This window comes from Periophthalmus magnuspinnatus, chromosome 13 (genome assembly GCF_009829125.3).
Source record: "Periophthalmus magnuspinnatus isolate fPerMag1 chromosome 13, fPerMag1.2.pri, whole genome shotgun sequence".
NCBI lineage: Eukaryota > Metazoa > Chordata > Actinopteri > Gobiiformes > Gobiidae > Periophthalmus > Periophthalmus magnuspinnatus.
The window spans coordinates 3,817,416-3,841,481 of NC_047138.1; the positions used below are offsets into that span (position 1 = coordinate 3,817,416).

At 39.6% G+C, this 24,066-nt stretch overlaps 2 protein-coding genes across 2 annotated transcripts; one reads left to right on the forward strand and one right to left on the reverse strand.

Annotated features, from left to right (window-relative positions):
- The first annotated feature begins 148 nt into the window (after positions 1-148).
- tbrg1 (transforming growth factor beta regulator 1) lies at positions 149-16,023 on the forward strand. The gene is made up of 34 exons (XM_055226226.1): positions 149-479; positions 1,201-1,460; positions 1,971-2,119; positions 2,553-2,678; positions 2,766-2,927; positions 2,993-3,098; positions 3,271-3,413; positions 4,492-4,648; positions 5,390-5,493; positions 6,957-7,009; positions 7,582-7,701; positions 7,781-7,908; positions 8,769-8,917; positions 8,993-9,118; positions 9,431-9,592; positions 9,680-9,857; positions 9,940-10,070; positions 10,149-10,314; positions 10,380-10,492; positions 10,681-10,703; positions 11,581-11,705; positions 11,807-11,864; positions 11,939-12,021; positions 12,097-12,133; positions 12,478-12,540; positions 12,798-13,007; positions 13,084-13,154; positions 13,240-13,478; positions 13,547-13,683; positions 13,813-13,959; positions 14,056-14,153; positions 14,570-14,680; positions 15,205-15,347; positions 15,717-16,023. Exons 1-34 carry the CDS (start codon positions 360-362, stop codon positions 15,800-15,802), a joined length of 4,284 nt encoding a protein of 1,427 aa, XP_055082201.1. The 5' UTR covers positions 149-359; the 3' UTR covers positions 15,803-16,023.
- On the reverse strand, positions 16,014-19,401 carry siae (sialic acid acetylesterase). The gene is made up of 10 exons (XM_033977373.2): positions 19,160-19,401; positions 18,849-19,043; positions 18,409-18,578; positions 18,204-18,342; positions 17,951-18,119; positions 17,780-17,871; positions 17,585-17,718; positions 16,959-17,113; positions 16,698-16,881; positions 16,014-16,405 (listed from the first exon to the last, which is right to left on the reverse strand). Exons 1-10 carry the CDS (start codon positions 19,254-19,256, stop codon positions 16,097-16,099), a joined length of 1,644 nt encoding a protein of 547 aa, XP_033833264.2. The 5' UTR covers positions 19,257-19,401; the 3' UTR covers positions 16,014-16,096.
- Between the last annotated feature and the right edge of the window lie 4,665 nt (positions 19,402-24,066).

Sequence of the window (24,066 nt, forward strand, 5' to 3'; positions counted from 1 at the left end):
GGAGGAGTTGTTCGACATATATTGTTGACATTATGGGAGTTTTTGTGGTGGAGGGCGGTACATGAACCAAGCCTGGTGCCTCACTAATTGTAGCATGCTTTGACTTGACTGCAAAGAGACATTGGATTTCTTTAGACTTCAAACCCAAAGTGCACACACATGTTCAACAATTACACAGCTACCAGACGACGAATGTAGACGTTTCATTGGCGAGGCTACGACCGCAAAAACCTCCAGAAAATTTGGGACAGGTAGACCCGGTTGTAACTAGTGCGACCATGTGATTACCCAACATTCCCCCCTAAGAATACCCACATATAAAATATCCAAAGGCAGCTCGAAAAAGGGCATTTTAAAACATGGAGTTGGTCTGGTCTTGGATACTCGCGTGGGGTTCCTTGTTTGTGGGGTTGTCATGGACTTTACCAGTGCAGCAACAGGACGATGGACTCAGACCTGAAGATGTTCAACTGGCTGAGGTTTGTGCGTACAAATATTACTTTTAAAATCTCTACAAGAAATGCATTCATTTAACTTTTTGCATATGTTATTTAGTCTAATAATGTATTACAGTTGAGCAATATTAATGGGAAGTTGTTGGGTGCAAATCAAAATCACTGACTTTATATAAGACCAAGTTTAACGAGATCGATTGAAAATAACGATATGTGATGTGCAATGGATTTCAAGTGACAAAGAGTGGACCTGTGTCTACTTTTACTAATAGTAACTACAGAAATAACTTGTACTAACATCATTTAGTACACCAATACTGACAATAACAACTGGCATCAACTTCTACCATTACGTTTTCTCAAAGAACTGATTGTTTAAGGATATTTTTTTGTCCTGTAAAAGGCAAAAACAAGAAAGTAACTAATTAAGTCCAATCTGCAGAATGTGTACACTGTGTTCAGAATGACTTGTGCATTTAGATTCGTGCCTATATCAAATTATATGTATGTTTTCTTCCATTCTCCATGACATTAATCTCATATTTTCCTGTATTGTTACTTCATACAGCATAAATCAGGATCATGCATCATTTGTGGTGACATTTACGCAGAATTTCACATAACATAAACTTGAAAGTGTCCATACTTTTCACTCATCTCTTTGTTTATATTTCAAACATGACTAATTATACACTCAGCATTCATCTACAGAGAAGCACTAACCTAAAGATAACTCCTCCCACAGAACTATCTCACTCGTTTTTACAAGCTCAGCCCTGAAGCCCAACGAGGTCCGAAACATGAGAGAAACCCCCGCACCACATCCGAAACCGCGGACCACCGAATCCGAGAGATGCAGCACTTCTTTGGTCTGAGCGAGACGGGCCTCCTCGACCACCAGACCCTGGACACCATGAAGGAGGCCAGGTGTGGAGTCCCAGATGTGGATAACTTCAACTTCTATCCCAACAAACCCCGCTGGAAAAACAACACCATCACGTACATGTAAGAGCTCAGGTTATATGGATGTTATGATAATGCTTCAAATTTTGACACTAAAGAAAAGGTTTGACACTCTATAACAATTATGACACCGCAACAAATCAGTTCTTCTGCACAGTTTAACAGAAGTTTCTTTAATATTTTCATTTTGTCTTACACTAGTTGTGCTATAAATGAAGACCTTTCTAAAACTATTCAAGAAAGGTTCAATTGTGTCCTATTTGCAACTAATATATGTACACATCTTGCAATTCCTGTGACTTTTTAGCACTGGCCTTATTAACAAAAGTTCTGCAAAACATTCCTATAATGCAGATTCAGTGTTACTTATTCCAGCTTTGGATAGTTTCTTGATTTTACTTATTTTAAATTAATATTGCAAAATGACATGTGACCATTAGATCTAGTGTGTGGAGTAAAAGCCAGTAATTTCACATTCATATTTTGTAATTTCTGTTTTGTTTATCAATTTGAACTTGACCATATCTCATGGAGTATTTTATGATTTCACAGGATTGCCAGATACACTCCGGACATGAGGAAGGACGACGTGGATAAATCATTCCGTTTGGCCTTCAAGATGTGGAGTGACGCCTCTCCTCTCAGATTTGTCCAAGTGGAGCGTGGCAAAGCTGATATCATACTGACGTTTGCACGAGGATGTAAATAACCCGTACTACTAAAGCCACAGTCACACTTTGACCCTTTAATAATCTATAAGACTTGATTTAAAAGGTCCACTATGTAATTTTCCAGGTGGATGTTGTGTCGTCTGCTTGTTTCCATGTTACTGCTTTTGTCTGGAATGTTTCGCTAGGTTTTAAACGTATTTATGTCCTAGCGGACAATCAGACAACACCAGGCCAAGTTACAGGTCAGATCTGTGGAGAGATGACGTCGCTCACAGTAAGGATACATCTTTTTCAAGGCGTTTTGGAGCAATAAAAACAAGATTGGTCTGTTTAATGTCATTGCAAGGAACATTACAGGCAAAACTCCACCGGAAAACTTACATAGTGCCTTTAACGAACCATTTCATCAACTTATTAAGTATCAAATTAATCTAAACTTTCTTTCTTCTTATTCCTTCTTTAGTTCATGGAGATTTCTTCCCGTTTGATGGACCAAAAGGAGTACTAGCTCACGCTTTTCAGCCCGGATCAGGGATTGGGGGAGATATCCACTTTGACGAGGATGAGACATGGACGACAGGCAGTCACGGTTTGTTCTGAAACAATTCGACATATTATAGCAATTAACAATGTCCGCCAGTTGAGAAAAATCTAAGTTACAATGTTGTTTTTGCAGGTTACAGTCTATTTGCAGTAGCCGCTCATGAGCTGGGCCACTCTCTCGGTTTAACTCACTCCCAGGACCCTTCCGCCATCATGTACCCCAACTACAGACGACGTAGCAACAAGCAGTACTCCCTGTCCAAAGACGATATACTTGGCATTCAAACACTATATGGTAAGATGATTATATTTACGAAAAAGATCCAATCCTTCATAGTATTAACGTGGACATTTGATCAGGTAAACCCACGGAAAGAGCAGACATGGCTCCCAGAAAGTGTGACCCAAACTTCTCCTTTGACGCAGCAGCGATGATCGGAAATGAAATGGTTTTCTTTAAAAACAGGTGATTTTACAACGCGCTGATATGTTATAAATTTGACTGGAGAAGGGAAGTTAGAAATAGGTCATGAAATTGAAAAGCTATAAATATTCTGAACACTTGTGCATTGTGTATGAAACATTGTGTTGAACGTTGTTTAATGACTGACAAGAAAATAAACTGTTCTTATTTGCAGGTACATGTGGATGCGAACTACATACACGACATACTGGAACCAGCTGCGCGAGGGCCAGATGAGCACGTATTTACCAAGTATCTACTCTCACATTGATGCTGCGTATGACGTCCCTGCGAGGGGCGTGGCTTACCTCTTCACCGGTACAGTAACAGGATGAACTGAGTCACTAGGGCTGAATGATTTTGAAATAATATCTTTGTAGCGTCCATATGTACCAGCTACTAGACTGACAGAGGTTGAAGGTGTCAGAATGTGAGGTTAAAGCGCCCAGTATTCATACGTTTAGTGAAGAATCCTTTCATTGACATTTTCTACACCAGCACAACCATAGATAAAAACTGTATGTCTCTATTCTGTAGCACTGACATGTCCTTAATAAGCCCTTAAATAGGCACGCCTGGGCACGCCTGGGCACACCTGGGCACACCTGGGCACGCCTGGGCACACCTGGGCAAGACCAAACAGGAAATACAGTGACATGCAGCGGCTGGTGGTGCAAAAATATTAAAATGACTCAAAATGGCTCTTACAAATCTTTATAAATCGATATTGCAATGGTAAAAAACTAAAAAAAACAAAAACAAAAAACAAAACAAAATTTTTAGAGTGTAACAGTACTCTTGAGTAAAAAAGTACTTGAGTAAAAAATGTGGGTCAGTCTTCCTACTATGAGTAAGTTTAGAGACGGAGGCTTATGCTGACAATACTACATTTTCTTGCACTGCTCTTTCCGATATACATTTAGTTACTGATATTTGCTGTTTTTAGGTCTATCCTTTTGTTTTGTCCATCTATCTTTACATTACCTTCACAATAATGCCCACTTATTCTTACATGAGTAGTTTCCCAAATACTTTAATAAAACTAGTAATAGTTAAGCATTTCTTGGAGCACTGCTGTACTAATATTACTTTGGTTTAATTACGCTAACTTAAGTAGTCATTTTGTTAACATGTTTTACACACTATAAGAGAACACTTAACTTAACTCCATATATGTGCAATTTCAACTACTGGCACTACTACTGCAGTTTCTCTTGGAGCCATGCAGCCTTATACCTGTCAGCATGACACAGCTCAGTGTTGCGCTCTAATTACAGCCCTGTGCCACAGTGTTAGTTCCCTCCACAGTCTCTCTGAGTGTGGATCTCTTTGTGGGCTGCTGCTGCCCCACTGTCCCACATTGCAGTGACACATTTGTATGTTTGTGTTTTCACAGGTCATAAGTATTGGGTGGTTCAACAGCTGAAAACAAAGAGTCACGCTGCCTCTATCTCAGACTTTGGCTTTTCCTCCAGTGTGAAGCACATTGACGCCGTGGTTCATGTCAGTGAATATGGCAAAACTATATTTTTCACGGGGGACTTGTATTACAGGTAAAACAATAGTACATCTGGTAAAGTCTGTGTAGTGCTCAGCTGTATCTGAAATAGGTTTGTGTTGATACTATAAATGAATGAATGAATGAATGATTTGGATATATCAGAAAATCGGTAATATCACAATTGCTGTTTTGGAGATATGCAAAAGTCCAGTCAGTTTGTGCAAAATTCTTAAACCTCAAGTAATTTAGGGCATATTTGTGTCACACAGGTAATAAACTGGACTCGTGCAACACAAAGAACAAAGCCAAACTCCTTGTCACAGTGAATACAACAAGTTTATGTGAAATACAGAGCCTGTGTCTCTCTACATGGAACAAATGACAATCCAGCCACACAAACTGAACAAAGGGAGAACATATAGGCTCTACCCTCCTGATTAGTAAATGAACGGCGGGGAAACAGGGAGGCAGCAAATGAAGGGCTGGAACAGGCTGGGAAATGGAGCTGGACTGGGGATAAACAAGAAAACAGGCAGAAATTTGACAATTTGAGCACATTTCTCATGGATGTAAACAAAAAAGCGTTGGTCGGACTAGCACAATCACAAATAAATACATGAAGCAATCAAATGAGGTAGAAATTTAGACAAAGACGGCCCTCTGCATTGTATTCATGGGAAATACATTGGCAAAATAAACACCGAAATGACTATACCGGCGTATATTTTCACTACGATATCCCATCAGACAACATGAACATTTGGCTTTTTACTAACACCTTCTGTATGACCAGGTACGACGAACGCAAAAGGAAAATGGACAGTGGTTTCCCCCGACACATCCACATAGACTGGCCTGGGATCCCGAGCAAAGTAAATGCTGCCTTCAAGTTACAAGGTAAAAATGTTCCCATGGCCAGTATATGGTCATGTACTTTCTATAGTGGAGACCTCAGCCGCTGCAGGAATAGCATACCGCTGAAATAGAAGTTGTAATTTCTTGTTTTTACCGTCTTTAGGTGGTGAAGGGTGGGGTTCGCCACATGAACTTTTTACTTTCTCTTCCCTTTAAAACAATATAACTTCACATTTCACTGCATCAGCTCATTATAATAACATTTAGGTGCAATAAACCTCATTAAAATTACAGCTTCAATCAGTTACAATAATGATGTAATCAATAAAGATAATTAACTACATTTCGCATGAATATGTTCAATTGTTCACCATAAAAAAGAAAAAGCAAAACACTGATAAGCAATCTAAAAGTTTATACTGGCACGTTTACGTATAAACAGTTTTTAAAATAATCATAATTTAAATTTAATTTTTTTTGCTTTTATTTTTCCCATCTTCTACTGATAATAATAAAAATAATAATAATAATGACTTTAGATCTGAATTTTGAAAATACAGCTAAACAAAGAGTAAACATCTGAGGAAACATTTAAGTGGCACAGAATAATCGTATAATTGAGCCGTCCTATAAACACTTTCATTTGTGTCTTTAGCAGGGAGCATTTTCATCATCAGTGGAACAAAGTCCTACCAGTACGACTACAGGAAGAACAAAGTGGTCAAGATCATTTCAGCAAATTCCTGGCTCGGATGTTGATCTCAGTGGGAGGTTTTTGATTTACACTCTGCGATTACAGTCGTTTCAGGCCTGTTATCACTTGTAACAGTGAAATTGTGTTATGTATGAATTAAATGCACTTGTTTTATACTCATTTTATAACAAATATAGAGGAAAAACAACAACAAAAAATATGAATGTTTTGAGACTGGTCAAGTAAATAAATGGTATGACTCTTGGTTTGAATCTATCCACAGTTTAAATACTGCTCTGGTTATGACATGTCTGCAATTTTTGTCATAAATTGTATGTCAATTACACATTTATTGTCTTTTGCTTTTGTTTTAAATTGTGATCTTAAATAAATTTGTTTTTTAAAAAGCCTTTTTTTTCTTTACAAATGGGACAATCGTTATATACTTTTCGAAGGTCATCAGAAATAATTTGTGCTTGCCCTTTGTCTCAACAGACACTGACCCTTACACAAGGCATTTATTTACATATGAGCTCCAAGATGGCAGCTATATTAAAGTCCATATGTACAAAACAAGTACAGTCTATTGACTTTACATACGTTAACCTACACATGTCCATGTCTCCTCCCTCTGTGTTATCAGGGGAACCCCTTTTAACAAATGCATAGGTCTCTCTATACTGACAGTTTGCTCTAAATCTTCATAGCACTTGTCACAAAAAAGCTACAATAGATGACGATAAAACATACCACATAAAGATGCCTGTATTTTGGATGTTGCTGTTCGGTGCTTTAGCCCTGTGTCATGCAGCACCAACTACTGCTCCTGCAACAATTTCGGCAGATGACCAATCAAAAGCTGAGGTAAGAATCACACAGATTAAGACACTTAATATAGTACGACTGCACAATAGCAGTTGCACAAGAATACAGCAGTTGCAGTGTTGGCAAAAACAATAGAAATGCTCAATGGCTGCGGTTATCAATGGGACCAAAATATACACAGTTAAACTAAGCCTTTAAAGCTCTGTCAAAATGCTGCATGAACCTGGGTGTGGTTTAGTCCTAGTTTACAGTCTGTAGATCTGGTTTATACAGTTTGATCTAATTTAAACCAGGTTTGTACCATGTAGTGTACTTCAATTTTAGTTTGTGACTTCCAAGTGTTGGCAAATATTTCTTTTTCTCTTCAAGGACTCAATAATTCTTTCCCTGTGTAGCCTGAAAGACACAATATACTGCTCACGGATTTAGTAAAAAACAAGTTAGGACAGGCCCAGACGTTCATTGTTCAAGGTGTGAACAAAATCAAGGCAAAGTGGTCCTTGGGTTTCTGTTATATAAGAATAGTTAAATTGCTTCTAAGGAAAAAAAATCATGTCACATACCCATATTTTACTAGATGAACCCCTGTTTAAAACATTTTTGTGCTGCAGGATTACCTTTATCAGTATTATTCTGATATCGGGGTGTCAAATGTTACAACAAGAAGACTCATCCGACCTAGAAACTTCACTGAGGACCTGGAAGCCATGCAGTCATTCTTTGGATTGGAGGTATTTGTACAAAAACATTTCCTAAACCAAATTTAGATAGATCTGTACATTATACTTACTTTATTTCACTGACCTGAAGGTGACGGGCAGTTTGAATAATGAGACGATGGAAGTCATGAAGGCGCCGAGGTGCGGTGTGTCAGACATCAGCAGATATGGACACTTTCCTGGGAAACCAAAATGGCAGAAGAGTCTGATTACATACAGGTAAAGTAAAATAAAAATATAATTAAATGGAAAAACAAATGACTAAACTGATGTGAGCAACACAAATTCTCATGCTACTGTTTTCTTCATATATTTTTAGCCCCTGCATATGATGTGGTTGTGTTTAAAATAATAATATAAATAAATAATAATAAATAAAAATAAATAAATAAAACAATTCAAAATACAGTTTAATATTTCTAAACGGAGGTGCTAATTGCTATTGCTTGTTACATATACTATAATATATGCAGTAAATATAGTTAGACAACACTTAAAAAGAATTTGTTTTAATCACATTTTGACCAAACATTTCAAAAAGCCATCCATCCATCCATTTTCTTCCGCTTATCCGGGGCCGGGTCGCGGGGGCAGCAGTCTAAGCAGGGACTCCCAGACTTCCCTCACCCCGGACACGTCCTCCAGCTCCTCCGGTGGGACCCCAAGGCGTTCCCAGGCCAGCCGAGAGACATAGTCCCTCCAGCGTGTCCTGGGTCTTCCCCGGGGCCTCCTCCCGGTGGGACATGCCCAGAACACCTCCCTAGGGAGGCGTCCAGGAGGCATCCTGAGCAGATGCCCGAGCCACCTCAGCTGGTTCCTCTCAACGTGTAGGAGCAGCGGCTCTACTCCGAGCTCCTCCCGTGTGACCGAGCTCCTCACCCTATCCCTAAGGGTGCGCCCGGCCACTCTGCGGAGGAAGCCCATTTCAGCCGCTTGTATCCGCGATCTTGTCCTTTCGGTCATTACCCAAAGCTCATGACCATAGGTGAGGGTAGGAACGTAGATTGACCGGTAAATCGAGAGCTTCGCCTTCCGGCTCAGCCATCAAAAAGCTTCGATAAATAAATGATGTTTTACAGGATCACACAGTACACTCCAGATCTTTCACAAAGACAAGTGGATGCCACGATTGCTCAGGCCTTTGAGTTGTACAGTGATGTTATCCCGTTAAACTTCAAACAGATCTACAGTGGCACTGCAGACATCATGATCCTGTTTAAAGGAGGATGTAAGTGCAGGAAAGTCATTAGAAATTATAATTTATAACTTGAATATTTCAGATTATTTGAGTCATATATTCTAGATCATGGAGACTTTTACCCTTTTGATGGTGCTGGTGGTGTTTTGGCCCATGCTAACTCTCCTGGAAGAAATCAGGGAGGGGACACTCACTTTGACGATGATGAAACATGGACCCTAACCCAAAGAGGTAAATATTTTCTGCTAAAGTCTGCTGTTTAAACTCTATGGCAGCTGTGTGCAGTCAGCTAGTTTTTGACATATCGATTCAGACACAAATTGTTGAAAAATACTAAAGCTTTATAAAGTAACTGTTATTGTTAACCAAATGTGTACAGAATATATGTATTAAGCCTGGCCAGTAATGTAACACAGAAGTGCCAATCCTGCATCGTGAATGTAAAGAGAGGTTCATAAAAAAAATTTAAAATCTGTGCTCAGATGGTTTGTCCTTTCTAACCTTTGAACTTATTAAAATGTACATTTCTGTTTTATTGTTCAGGTGTGAATTTGCTGCTAGTTGCAGCCCATGAATTTGGCCACGCTCTGGGCCTGGATCACTCACGGGACAGACGTGCGCTGATGTTTCCCACATATCAGTATGTCAACACAAACGGATACAGACTGCCAGACGATGACAGGCGTGGAGTTCAAGCTCTTTATGGTTTAGTTTAATTTAAGTTTTACTTATCAGACAAACATGATTTACATAGTGAATACAAGGTTATTTTTGTCCACCTGCTGTTTCCAGGCAGCCGAACACCAGACCCTAAACCCCAACCTCCCCCCACACCTGCCCCTGAGCCAGACCCAGAGGACCCCGACGATCCAGACCCTCTGCCCAACCCCGGTGCAGATAAATGCAGCCGCAGTTTGGTGTTTGATGCAGCTACTTCTATTAGAGGAGACTTGTTTTTCTTCAAAAATGGGTATAGCTATAATACTTTGAGGATAATTTTGATTTTACAGTTTTCAAAGTTTAATTAAATATTTTTGGGATTTCTTAAACAGATATTACTGGAGAAAGAGTCGATCTTTCAATGGAATACGTCTGGTTAAGATTCCGTCTAGATGGGGACAGATAAATCAAGTGGATGCTGCTTATGAGGTCCCAAATGAAAGCAGATTTTTTGTTTTTGAAGGTTGGTGTTTAACAAAATCTATAATATCTAGTTGCGTCATATTTCAAGAATATAATGTTTTTAACAATATTCTGACAGGCCGCCAATACTGGGGTATAAGATCACAGTCAAAGACAAAGATCCCTGGCTACCCAAAACCTTTGACAAACCTCGGCCTCCCGTCTTGGGTCACTAAGGTGGATGCAGCAGTTTATGTGACTTCAACTAGAAAGACACTCATTTTTGTCAGGAATAAATACTGGAGGTAAATAAGTCAAAGACAGATAAAACTATAAGAGCCTTTTTCATGAGTAACATTGTGTTTTGTAGCTACGATGAAGCCCGAAACCAAATGGACTATGGATATCCTCGATACATCACTCAAGATTTCCCTGGCATTGGTTCTAGGGTAGATGCAGCGTTTGAGAATTATGGTAACAAACATGCTATTATTATTTGCTAAGAGATTCAATATGATAGACTTAAGATTGCATATACATATGTATTCTTTGCACAGGATACTTGTACTTCTCAAATGGCCCAAGACAAAGTGAGTACTACCTACCATACAGGAGAGTGATGCGTGTTCTGCTGAACTATGGCTGGCTGGACTGCTACTGAAGGCTGCTACTTGGATTTACATCCCTGTTAATAGTGGAATCGCTGGAAAAATACATATTCACATAGAAATGATCACTGTAGACTGATTAATTCACAAAATAAATCTCAACAATATGATCATGACTCTCTATAACTCCATGTCTCAGAAACTTTTAATGTAACAACACAGGATCAACAAAGTTGTTGGCTTGCCTGTTAATACTATGCTAATTTACTGAACTTTAAACATGCAATAAATGGCCGTTTACCAAAAAAATCTTTTGGTTTTATTTTGAGTTTGTGTCCTGCAGCATTTAATCATTAAATAATAAATAAATATAAACATGCAATGTATAGAATTTGTGTATTTTAGGTATGTATTACCTTGAGTTGATGATTTGTATCGATACTGGTTTATTTTTATTTGTTTTCATTGTTATTATTATTATTATTATTTTTTTCAGAGGTCCCACATCCGGTCCGGTTGTGTTATCTTCCGTGTAAAACAATTCCAAATGCGTGGTTCCTATGTGGCTCTCTGTTTGGATGTTGCTTAAACTGTTTAGTTTTGATTAAAGGTTTTATGTAATATGGATTTAAGGAGATATTAAGATATAAGGTATTGTATTTTGAAATGATAACCCATACTTAACTCGAATGACCAGCATTTACTGCTAGCTGCTAAATGTAAACAACACGGTGCACCGGAATAAAGGTTCCGGGCTGACAGACGACGCGGTTCTTCACTCGTCCTGGATTGTAAAAGTATGTTTTAATCGGTCTTAATACCCTTGCTCGGTGTAGCTTTTTAATCTTAATAAACGTAACAGTTGTGTTAGTAATGTAGTTCGCGGTGGCTAGCTATTCCATCGAGTAATAAAGAAGCCGTGGCTACAGTAATAAATGAACTGCTGTCTGTCCAGGACCAGAGGCTCATATGGAGTCCCTCAACACCTTTGAATCTGTGATCGAGACCGACGGACAGGGGAACTACTCTTTATTTCCTGCACTAGACAGTATTGCAAGCTTGTCTGGGGCTGCAGAAACATTGGAGAGGTAGATGTATTATTGCACATAGTATTTCTCTGTCTAAAATGGCAGGTCTGTTATCAATTCTGTTATATCACATAGTTTTTATTTTTTATTTTATTTTATAGTGAAGCTCCCAGTGAAGTTGCTGAAAAGCCCAACCTCACATGGCTTGATGCTGCACAGGTAAATTACAATGCACTTAAGTTAACAGAGTTTTCACATATTACTGTCTGCACTTTATTTTATTTTGTTTGTAGATTGTGTTAGAAGAAGCAGGGAGGCCCATGCACATCAAGGAGATTAAGCAGAGAATTATCGACAGGGGACTTGTGCAGTCACAGTAAAACTAAATCATTATTGTGTAGAATTAAAAAATGCTTGTACTATAGCCAAATTGATATGTTTTCTTTGGTAGTGCAAAGTCGAGCCTGGAGGCAGTGATGTACCGTGAGGTAAGCATTATGTGAAATTGTTGAGTATCTCAACCTGCACTGAATGTGTGTACTTTTTTCATTTTTTTTTTTTTTTTTTTTGGCTCATTGCAAAACACACTTGGTTATCATATGTTGTTGTTTCTATTCAATTCAAATGTTGTTGTTTTTTCATTCTTACCTTTTATTAGAATGAAAGATGTCATTGTTTGTGATTGTTGAGTCAACCATAATTGTCAGGTCACACAAAAACTTTTCAGTGATAACTAAACAAACCAGTTTAATTTTATGAATACTGATTGAATCCAAAGACCCCAATTGGCTTTAGCTCTTTCTATTGGCTTCGGTCTCACATTATGTTTCAGACACAAAAAGGCAGCAGGAGATTCAAGAGGATTGAGAACAAAAATGGATTCTTTGCCTTGCTGGTGAGTTGTATGGGACACTTGCTCAATAATCCTTCAACTATGATTGAAAAAAAATAAAACAAATTGTATTTATAATAATTTACAACACAATTTTGCATATATACCCCTTTTCACGCAGATTTTATCAGATATTACCAGGCTATATAATGGTGTTTCTTCATTCATAGTAGTCTTCATTTCCACTCATTGTTGTAAATAACTCATCAGCATCATTCATCTGACTCACTTTGTACAACTGTGGATACGTCTCTTCTCAGACTGATGAGGAACAGCATCAGGCCTTGCAACCCTATACCCCACAGTCTTTCTCTAGTTCTGGCTCTGGCACCTCAGCTCCTGCTTTTCCCTCCCCTGCAAGTTCATCTGAGCATAAAGTCAAGACAAAGAGAGGTCAACGGAAAAACCAAAATGAAAAATACAGACTGAAGTACTTACGACTACGCAAAGCAGCTCGCACAATGATATTTGTAAGTGAAAATGGTCAAGTAAAAACCCAACATACAGTTATTTAATATAAATCATGTACTAACATTCTTGCTGTAGGAGAATGCTTCCCTCTGTGATGAAATTGCACATTTAGAAGAAAAGTTTATAAGAGCAAAAGAAGAGCGAAGGTAAATTTGCTTAAATAACCACAACATAAATAAGTCTTTACTCGTGCACACATATAATCATAAATAATGTGTTATTTATTTGCAGATTTTTACTGAAGTCGCTGTTACAGTACCAATCGGTGTCAGAGGGGGAGCTCCTGCCTACACCCAGTGCCAGTACACATCCACCTGTTCAAAATGTAGCAATGACTTCAGGCTCTGCTGGGACGTCTGGCATGTCAGGGGGACTCAGCCTGCCCTCAGTTCCAATCACAGAGGAAGGTTCACTAAAAAAGCCCAAAAAAGAAAGAAAAGAGAGAGCCAGAGAAAATGGCAAAGATGAAGGTCAGTGCTAAAAAAGTATAGTACAAAAATATGCCAGGCCCTTTTAATTAAAGATATATTTTCTGTAGATTCACGAAAGATTTCCAAGAAGAGAAAACTCGCAGACGGCTCTCGCAAACTGGTGCAGCCCATTCCCCTGGACTCTTCTGGTCGTCCAGTATTTCCAATAGTACTGGGAGGTTTGACAGTTTACAGTTTGGGAGAGGTCAGTATCATTTAGGTAACACATTCAGTTTGGCCTCACACATATCAAACAGAAGACTGCCATTTTTCTGCAAATCATTAAATAACACCTAACACTGGCTCTTAAATGTCTCAATGAATTGTTTTCCAGATCATCACAGACAGGATGTTGTTCCATGATGAGTGTGCCATCTACCCCGTGGGCTTCTGCAGCACTCGAGTGTTTGCCAGTATGAAGAGCCCTGAGCAGCAGTGCCTCTACACCTGCCAGATCAAAGATGGTGGAGCAGGTCCTCAGGTAACACTTATTATCAATATAAATGCTAAAGATTTAAAATGTAAAGGCTGCATCCATGAAAACTTGCACACACACACATGTATATTTTTCTCATAGTTTGAAATTGTACCTGAAGAAGATCCACAGAACGCCATAGTGGCCTCTTCTGCCCTAACGTGCCACGCCAATCTGCTCAAGGCTGTAGCAGCAGCCAGGTATGCATTAAACTTCAGCTGGCGTTTTAATTCACAATGTTGCATACATGTTTAGATAACTTAGTACTTGGATGGAAGACTTCTTGGAATATCAAGTGCCACAGTGGAGCGCCAGTGGTAAAAGCTGTTGCTGTGTCCTTAGGCAAGGCACTTCACCCAATGTATGAATGATGCAAATTGCCTTGCTTTCTTCAGTCTGCCACAGGGCAGCTGTGGCTACAATAGTAGCCTACCACCACAGACGTGGAGTGAATGACTAATGTTGCGTGTCTTGAAAGGGGCTATATACGTCCAGTGCATTATTCACTTGTTTACAATTGTGAGCCATGTTATACATGCAGTTCATACTTTAATAATGTAAATAATTTTAATTATATAAATAATAACCTTCTATTTAATACAATTGTTTTCAACAGCTTAAAACCTGTGGTCCCTGTCATACCGTCAGGAGCAGACTTCTTTGGCTTTTCTCATCCTACGATACAGAATCTCATACAAAGTTGTCCCGGTGCCCGTAAATGTACCAAGTAAGTCCACCTCTTCAGTACATTTCACTATTTATTTATTTAGTTGCGTGTGTGTGCGTGTGCACGCACAGGTACACCTAAAGCACATCTCACAAATCTGTTTTCATACAAGCTCGAAAAGCAGTGGGAAGAAGATAAAGGTGGGACTTGATAAGTTATCTTCCATCAGGACACAAATCAAACGCTTTGTTTATGCTTCCTGTTCAATACATTAATTACCTTAAGTACAACTGGGTGAAGTTTCCATATAATCAATGTGGTGCAATACCAGTCCTTTATAAATAAACATTGTAAGAGTGGGCTATTTATTTAGGCCATAGACTTTGGTTAGTAAACATTAAATATTCAACATGTAGACCAAAGCATATTTGTAACTACACAAACACTTCGTACATCGTCTTTTCAGCAGTTTTTCTTCCAAACAAATGCTGATTCACTTTTTTTGTGCATTCTAAAGTGAGAGTTGGAGAGCAGTTCTTCTTGTAAATACAAACATATCACTGCTCACTTTTTTGTCTCTACAGTTATCGCTGGATACGTTTTGAGGTGTGTCGTCCTGGTGATGGGCAGATCGCTCACAGTCTATCAGAGGATGACGCCTCGATTAACTTTGACGCCTTCCAGAGACACCAGAGTTTTAAAGACATAAAGACTGAACATGCCATAAGTAACTGAATATTTCTTTACATTTTTGAAAATCTTTGTCCTTTTTTTTATTGTTTGCCATCTTATAGTGACCATTTCTACTACAGGAAACCACATTTATCCCATTGACTAAAATTAAGCAGTGGATTAAAACCTAAATTAAGGAGTATACAACAAAATACATTCCTAGATGCCACATATCTACCACCCAACACTAGCTGTACTGTAGTTTAATTGTTAGAGCATAGACATCACCGCCATCTTAGCCCTGCAACTGTGACTTTATATAATGCATGGCAATATACTGTATTTTAGATATGGAATGGTTAAGTGTAAAATGCAGAAAAAACACAGCTTTATTTAATACTACAGCCTTTTTCTCTTTCCACAGTGCAAACCCCTCAGTCGCCCAGTTCTTCTCAGCACCACATGGCATCCCCAAATCTGAAACCCCCCACCTCTTACTACAGCTCCTGAAACTCAGCTGCCACTCAAGTCACAATAAACTTTGGTAAATTATACATATGGTCACTTCTCAAATCTCAAAACATGTTATATTTTTAACAATTAACCCATAAAGGCTTTCATCAAATTGCTTAGCTTGATGCTGTGTTTCCAGATTGTACCAAACCTGTTTACATAAAGTGTATCCTTTCAACCCCAGACCACATTATGACGAGAAAATAAAAGATAAGTGTAGCTGCTGTCTTTGTTTTCCATTATTTTATTTCCATTCTTTTTATAGAACATGATTTCTAGGTATAATTATTTCTACAACACACCATCATGTACTTTTTGCCCATCAGTGTTGAAGTAACGATTAGTTGCAACGTTTCTTTTCCATCCAAATGATTGTTGAAGGCTAATAACAAAAGGTGGAGCAGGTAGAGAGGTATTGGAGCCGTAAACTGGACAAGCCTTAAAGTCGCAGGGCCAGTCTGTCCACGCATATCGAACAGCAGCCACTTGATCTGGACATGACTCTGTAGATAACTGTATTGTTGTTTGGTCCCACGTTATAATGGGAGCGGACACCCAGTTGGCCCGTGGTCCACATGAGATACTGGCAGAGCAGCATATCTGGTGAAAGAAACATTAAAAACTTTTATTCTTTTAATTTGTCTTTTAGTGGTTTATCTCACAACAGTAAAAACAGGTAACTTAGATGTTAAAGGTGCACTATGTAACATTTCTGGTGGATGTTACACCACCAACAAATTTGTTTAAGGTATTCTGAAGCAAAAAAAAAAAGCCAAAAACAGACAAGTTCAAAGCTAAACTGGAACATTTCAGGCAAAAATCATAAAAATCTCAATGGAGAAGAGCAGGTTGTAAAAAATGGAAAACAAAAATGAGAATGATGTTGTCTTACCTCAAAGATGTCTGTAGATGGTGTGACTGAGAGCTGCTGATCAAACGTAAGGTTCACATACAGTTTTTGGGGCAAAATATGATCAGGGAAAGGACCGTGAAAAGTCAGAGAATAATTATAAGCCAGAGCTTTTGCACCAAGTGTTAGTCTGTATGCAACATCCTCCTTATACCGTGGATGGATCCTGAAAATGAAGTATTTACTTGCACAGTAGGGCATCAAAGTTTAATCCAAAGTGTTACACTCATAAATATCTCTTACGTTCCATAGGGAGATGTTTCATCAGGCAAATCCATAGCCACAGCCATAAAAGTGTTCATCATCCTCGGGTTTGGGACAAAGCCGTAGTCGGCGGTTTGGTGCCAGCGTATTTCAGGAAAACCATCATCAGTAGAGTGGCGTTTATATGTACTCAACTGGACAGAGGGCACTATTGTTTGTTTCACTTAATAGTTACAACTTTGTAACTTGGCTCAGCCAAAAAATCTAATTTGTTACACCTGGTTGACAGAAAAGCACAGACATCTTCCCTGTCCATAACCCCACAAAGTGCTTACCTTCTGCACGTTTGTCACAAACAAAATGGTCCTTATTGATGCTAATATATGCAGAGGTACATGATGTTTGTTTTGGTTCTCTTGGGCACTTGGCCTTTGGCTTCCACACAAACCTTAAAGCTGTTCTGTGATTGGTCTGCTCACCCTTTTACCCTTACAGCGGGTGCCAAGATGGATTCTGGTGACTTTTTGAGCTCACAGATATCACGAGAATCCACCTTGCTGTCCAAGGTTAGAGACTTTGACCATATACTTTCACAAATTATAGATGGAAATAAGTAATAGTACTACAGGTTTCTCACTTGAAGCATGAAATAGGTTTTTACTAACTTGTACAAATCCAAAAGGAAACTGGATTGCTGTCTGACCCCCTGAGCCCTCGTGGAAACCCATCCTCCAGCTATCGATCATGGCAGGGAAAGTGCAGTTGTACAAGTCTCTGTGATAGTCTGCATTTGATTCTCCTGTTGAACACATTTATTGGTAAAACTACACTATACTTGTGGATCATTTGTATTGCATTACCTTGATACCAGATTGCTCCTTTGATGGTCAAATTAAGCAATGGGTGAATCATTGCGTTCCACAAGACTGAATTTGAAATAGGACCAGTAGAACTTGCAACGGAAAGTCGAAATTAAAATACTATAAAATTATTTGGTTAACAAAATATAAATATCATTTTTGTTTTGTTACTTTTCATCTGGGTTATCGAGACCACACTTCCGCAGCGCACTGTGTGAAGACCAAGCCTCCACGGGGGTGCCGCCCCAGCTGGACTCGACCAGACCGATGGGGTACTGTAACGTGTTGTACAGGTAACGGCCAAACAGCCAGCACAAAGCAGAAAAGGAAGCCAAATTCTCTAACAAAACAGGAAGAATTAAACACATATGCAACCATCAGTACATAAATGAATATACAGTGATAGAGCCAAGTGAAGTCTTACTTTCATTGGGCACAGACCAAGAAATATCGACTTTAGTCAAGTCAAGCAGCTCAGTGTCCTTCTGAACCAAGCCTACCATAAAAAACCTCACATGTGGATATTTGGATGCTAGGGCCAGCTCACCCGATGCATTGACTAACTATTGGACAAAGAAAACATGATATTACATTCTGCTGTATATGTTTAACACTATTTTTTGCTTTACCCCTAATACTTTAAAGAACATATTGCTTTGGCCACTGCACAGCCACACATCTCCAAACAGGACATCCACCAAAGTGACGTAGGTGTTTTGGAGGTTGGTCAAAGCAGCTGTGATGTTGTACGGGCCTCCAGCTTCAACGGGGGCAAGCATCACTCGCCACATCCCAGATTCTGATTAAAGACCAGAACATCAAGCACAACATGTATTACTATGTTATACTGTTACAACTAAAACATGGTCATTAAGCCACGAAATGCTTCTAATCAGTAATACCAATTGTGCCTTTTACTGTGATTGCCTAAAATATCCCCAACAAATCAACTTTCAGCTACTGCGAATCACTAAAGTTTATCCAAGTCTAAAATGTAGGGCAGCACTAAAAACAAATGAACTCTTGACAAGCTTTAGCTGAATGCACCTGTCTATGCTTCAGGACCTACCATCTGAGACAGTGGCCAGTGTTTGCTGAGTATTTGGACCCTGGACATAAACAGTGACCTGTTCCCCCAGTGGACCACAGCCCCACAGCAGGGCCCTCTCTGGAGACTTCTGTAGCACCATATGATCCTCATAATAAGAGGCAAAGCGCAGGTTTCCATCTCCGCATGGCCACTGCTGCTCTTCATGCTCTTGTCCTAAAGGAAAACAGGACAAAACGCACTCTAGTAAAACTGATCACAAAGAAAAACAGCTTAACTTAACTACTTACAACACTGATCATAAAGAAAAACAACTGAACAACTTTACTTACTGCTGGAGCAAATCGTAGGCCTGTTAAAAAGTAGAATTATTAGAAGCAGGACGCACAGGACGCGCGCGAGGAAATGGTGACAGTCAGCTTTTCCCATGTCCTGTGCTTCGTGGAAAGCATCTACAGGAATGTTTTAAAGATGGAGGAAACGACCCAAGTGCGAAGTTTAGATCAGCATTAGACCTTGGACACACTGCGCGTGTTTCCCCCTGCGCACGTGTAACAGCTGCACGGTTTGGGACGCGTATCTTTCAGAAAGCGTGCAAAGTTAAAGGGGACGACCACACCGTCCCCTCTTGCGCATGATGGGCTCGACACACGGGGAGCGACTAACGACAGCGACACTCACAGGTCTGGTTGGCTGTTTATTTGGAGGGAATTTTGAGGTTAACAGCGGTAGATGGGAAAAAGACGCTAAAATGAAATCTCGTAAAGTAACTAAAAAACAAAAAAAACGATCCTGGGTCCACCCTATTCTGCAGCTAATTCTGTTTAATGTAAAAACCTTAAATAAATATATTTTTTAATGTTGAATCAGTCTTTAATACATTTGGTTATTAGCCTCCATAAATTTATCTGAATTAACAAATTTGCGCATGTTAACTTACCTCATATTCACCCTGGCACCAACGAGCTCCCAGGCAGCTGCTTTTTTTGATATATCTCGGTAATCTCTCAGATGCCAAAAAGAATTGGGAAATCCGACACCGTGAGTCTAATTTTCTCCTCCATGATGTTTGTGAAGTGGACAGTGCATTGGCTCGTCAATCAAACTCTCTCTGATTGGCTGTTGTGCAGCGACAGCGATAAAAGTTGAACATTTTTCATCTTTCATTAGTCGCGTCGCAGGAGTGTGCACGTCGACATGCACGAGCGCGAGGTTTTCACGTGCACGACTTTCGCTTGTCGCGGAGGTGAGAGACACGAGCGATTTACAGTGTGGCACAGAGACCATTGGAAATAAATGGAGAGCGAGCGACGTCACTCCCCGTGTGTCGAGCCCATGAAGCTACAGGGCGTGATCCTCGGTCCAACATGCTCCAAAAATGCTTCTAAACTGCTCCAAAATACTCCAAAAAGCTCCAAAATGCTTCAAAAAATGCTCTAAACTACTCCAAAATGCTCCAAAAACGCACCAAAAATGCTCCCAAATGCTTCTAAACTGCTCCAAAAGGCTCCAAAATACTCCAAAATGCTTCAAAATACTCCAAAAAATGCGCCAAAATGCTCCAAACTGCTCCCAAATATTCCAACAATGCTAAAAAAAAATGCTCAAAAAGATTCCCAAATACTTCTAAAATGCTCCAAAATGCTTAAAAAATGTTCCAAAATGCTTCAAAATACTCTAAACTGCACCAAAATGCTCTTGTCATGCACCTGTCTCTCCTGGCACAATCAAGCACAAAACAGCAACTTCGAAATAAAAGCACCAGACAAAATATTATTACGTCATTTTTTACATTTCACCAACTCTCCATTTGATAGACTTGAATATTTAATCCTTTCACTTCTCACAGCTTTTCCATACGTCCTAAGTGCTGCAGGGGGAAAGAAGATGCCAGGCTGAGGTAATGAGCAAACAACAACATGAAAAATGGAATCTGGGGTAGAATTAATTATGTGATTGTTTCCTGAGCAGGTGTTTATTTACTGAGACATTTTTGTGTGATCACCTGTGGAGAAACAAATGATCTCACCACATTTGTGAGACACCCCATTTACCATAAGTCTCCTGCTTATGAGCCAATGTTCTCAGCTGAAAATGGGGTTTCAACTACTTTCCAGCTTCGGTCGGCCTTGTTACATTTCATATAGAAGGTGTAATGGGAAAAAAAACCCAACATATTCTTTATTATTAGACATATCAGATCCTGTAGTGTTCCATGCACTGATGCAAACACCACTGCTGCTGTTTTTCTCTGTATAAATGTCCAGTCTGGGAGCGCTGAGGAGCTCGGTCACATGGGAGGAGCTTAGAGTAGAGACGCTGCTCCTCCACATCGAGAGGAGGAGGTGGCTGAGGTGGCTCGGGCATCTGTTCCGGACGTCTCCCCGGGGAGGTGTTGCGGGCATATCCCATCGGAAGGAGGCCCCGAGAAAGACCCAGGACACGCTGAAGCAACTACGTCTCTTGGCTGGACTGGGAACGTCCCACCGGAGGAGCTGGAGGACGTGTCTGGGGTGAGGGACGTCTGGGAGTCCCTGCTGAGACTGCTGCCCCTGCGACCCAGTTCCACATAAGCGGAAGAAAATGGATGGATGTTTTATTGCGCTCTGGAGTATTCATAAATTAACCTATAGAAAGCCCACCGTCTTTTTATACACGATTAGTCAAACTGTCTAAAGATCCTTAAACAAAGTTGTGCAGAGGATTGTGGAGATGAGTTCATTTTAAGCTGACTCCTTGTGCCATTGGTGGTGATGAAAAGACGTTCTGCACAGAGGGGCACGGGGCGGAGGAAAGTTCATCAATACAGCAAAGATGAATAACATGAAACAGCAAAAACTTCACAGACCGTGCATTTCTATGAGTAATGTTTTAATATTTTCAGTCTCCAGATTTGGCGCTGTAATGATTCCTTACAAATCCACGGAACAGGCCTGGCCACATCAGGTTTTGCAGCTAATTTTACGCCGTGAAACGAGAGATGCAAATATGTTTGTGTCTTCATGCATGAACCGAGATTTATAGCTGCTGTCGAAAAACATGTAAGTCTCTGAAGCTTTGCTATTAGCTCCGCCTTCCAGTTGCTTGGCGGCAATTAGAAGCATGAAAGGTGCCCAGGCTTCTTCAGTAAGGTATATCCCGGGTTTATGTCTGCGGCTAAATCAGATTCATCATTTTAATTGCTTTACTTTCAGCGTACATTAAAATAACAAGCAATGAAAAGGCTCCATACACATCCTATAAAGTGTGTATGTTCAGAATATAAATTTGAAGGTGTGGTTAGTCCTATTTGCAGAAGAGACAAATGTTTTGCACAGGAAACCTTTCTATTTTGATTGATTATGCGTTTTTGGTACTTTATTTTTATTTGTCAGTCCAGCAGCAATGGTTAAAAGTGCAAAATAAAGTGCAAAAATGACATTACAGCTTTCTATATTGAATTTTTTTTAAATAAATGTAGTTACAATCTAGTTTTGTCTGAAAATTCACTCACTTTACTCACTCAGGGCATGACGGAAGCTGACCAATAAGAATTAGTCGATGAGGTAAAGCATCTTTGTCACAAAAAATGAAAAAATATCTTATCATTTAATTAAAATATCAAATTTTGTCACCTTTTGTGCATTTTGTCTACTGTTCAATATCCATAAACACTGCAGTCCTGATTATAAACACCAATTTATTTCATTGTGCATGTATAAAAACTGTAAAAAGAACTGCTATTCCTCCACCAAAACATTTCAATTCCACCCCGGGTCCCTGATAAGAAAAAAAAAAAAAAATGAGTGCACTGATCAAGGCAGACAACAAGCAGAGGTAACAGCAGCAGCTCCCGGGCAGAGGGACATGTGACATGACGACAAAGCAAAATGCAAATATATAATTATTAATGACCTCTTCTTTTTTCAGTGGCAAGCCTTTAAATCATCCGGGAAAAGCCCACACAGACACACACCTCGCAGGGACAATCCAGACTGACTTTAATAGATGGGAGTATCTGCCTCATCAGCTTTTGCCATTTTCTCATTCGAAACAAAAAGTCAGTGTAGCATTTCAATTTCCCAAGTCTAGAAAAGCAGCAGTGTCAGTGGATTAAACCAGCATTTTATGTCCAAATGTATGTGTAGTTTATTAGCAGGTTTATACAGTTGATGACCTGGATCATTACTGCAGCAGCTGTGAAGACACATTGATGAATTTGATCCTGGTTTATTTTCTTCAGACCATTGTGCAGAAAGATGCAGGGCACATTTACACCAACAGGGGGCACTCTCACGACAGAAAAGTAAACATATACCCCATTTGATCAAGTAACTAAAACCACTGGTCCATAATAAGTGAAGTGTTCAAAGTGTTAGTGGTAATGTTGTTTTATCGTTTGGGTGTTAAAAATACACACCTTTCTCTTCGTGCATGAGGAAAGATGCAGGTGAGTGTATTTTTGACAGAAATAATAACTGATTAATGGCAAGGCAAGTTTATTTGTACAGCACAATTCGTACACAAGGTAATTCAAAGTGCTTTATAGAATAAGAAAGACATTAAAATCACACAAATCAAAACATAAATAATCACAAATAATCATCATAACATTAACATGAAAGGAGAAAAGTGCAGAATAAAACCTTTTCAGTCAGATGCACAGATAAACAGAACAGTTTTGAGCCTGGATTTAAACATTGTCAAAGTCGAGTCTCACATCTTCAGGAAGAATGTTCCAGGATTTAGCTGCAGAAAACTGAAACACTGATTCCTCATGTTTAGTCCTGGTTCAGTCCTGCTTTAGTCCTGCTTTAGTCCTGGTTCAGTCCTGGTTTAGTCCTGGTTTAGTCCTGGTTTAGTCCTGGTTTAGTCCTGCTTTAGTCCTGCTTTAGTCCTGGTTCAGTCCTGGTTTAGTCCTGGTTTAGTCCTGGTTTAGTCCTGGTTTAGTCCTGGTTTAGTCCTGGTTTAGTCCTGGTTTAGTCCTGGTTTAGTCCTCCTCATGTGAGATGGTTCATGTGGCTCATGTGGGAGATGTTCTTTGGTGCTGGTCCATGGAGAGACTTGTTCACACTGAGCTGCTTTAAAGTCTCTGAGCCACAGGAGCCACAGACCTGAGCCACAGGACACATGTGTGAAGTACTTCCTGGTTCTAGACCTGAGCACAGGACACATGTGTCAAGTACTTCCTGGTTCTAGTCCTGACCTGAGCAGCAGTGTTCTGGATGTTCTGTTCTGTCTTAAGGCTCGTTTGGAGAGT

Excerpts from the sequence above, each read along its gene's own strand:
- tbrg1 (XM_055226226.1), top strand. The coding sequence starts at position 360 with ATGGAGTTGGTCTGGTCTTGGATACTCGCGTGGGGTTCCTTGTTTGTG. Across the intron at positions 3,099-3,270 it reads ATGGTTTTCTTTAAAAACAG|GTACATGTGGATGCGAACTA; the intron begins GTGATTTTACAA and ends TCTTATTTGCAG. Across the intron at positions 11,865-11,938 it reads CATGGCTTGATGCTGCACAG|ATTGTGTTAGAAGAAGCAGG; the intron begins GTAAATTACAAT and ends TTTTGTTTGTAG.
- siae (XM_033977373.2), bottom strand. The coding sequence starts at position 19,256 with ATGGGAAAAGCTGACTGTCACCATTTCCTCGCGCGCGTCCTGTGCGTC. Across the intron at positions 18,579-18,848 it reads ACTGGCCACTGTCTCAGATG|AATCTGGGATGTGGCGAGTG; the intron begins GTAGGTCCTGAA and ends GTCTTTAATCAG. Across the intron at positions 18,120-18,203 it reads TTGGTCTGTGCCCAATGAAA|AGAATTTGGCTTCCTTTTCT; the intron begins GTAAGACTTCAC and ends CTGTTTTGTTAG.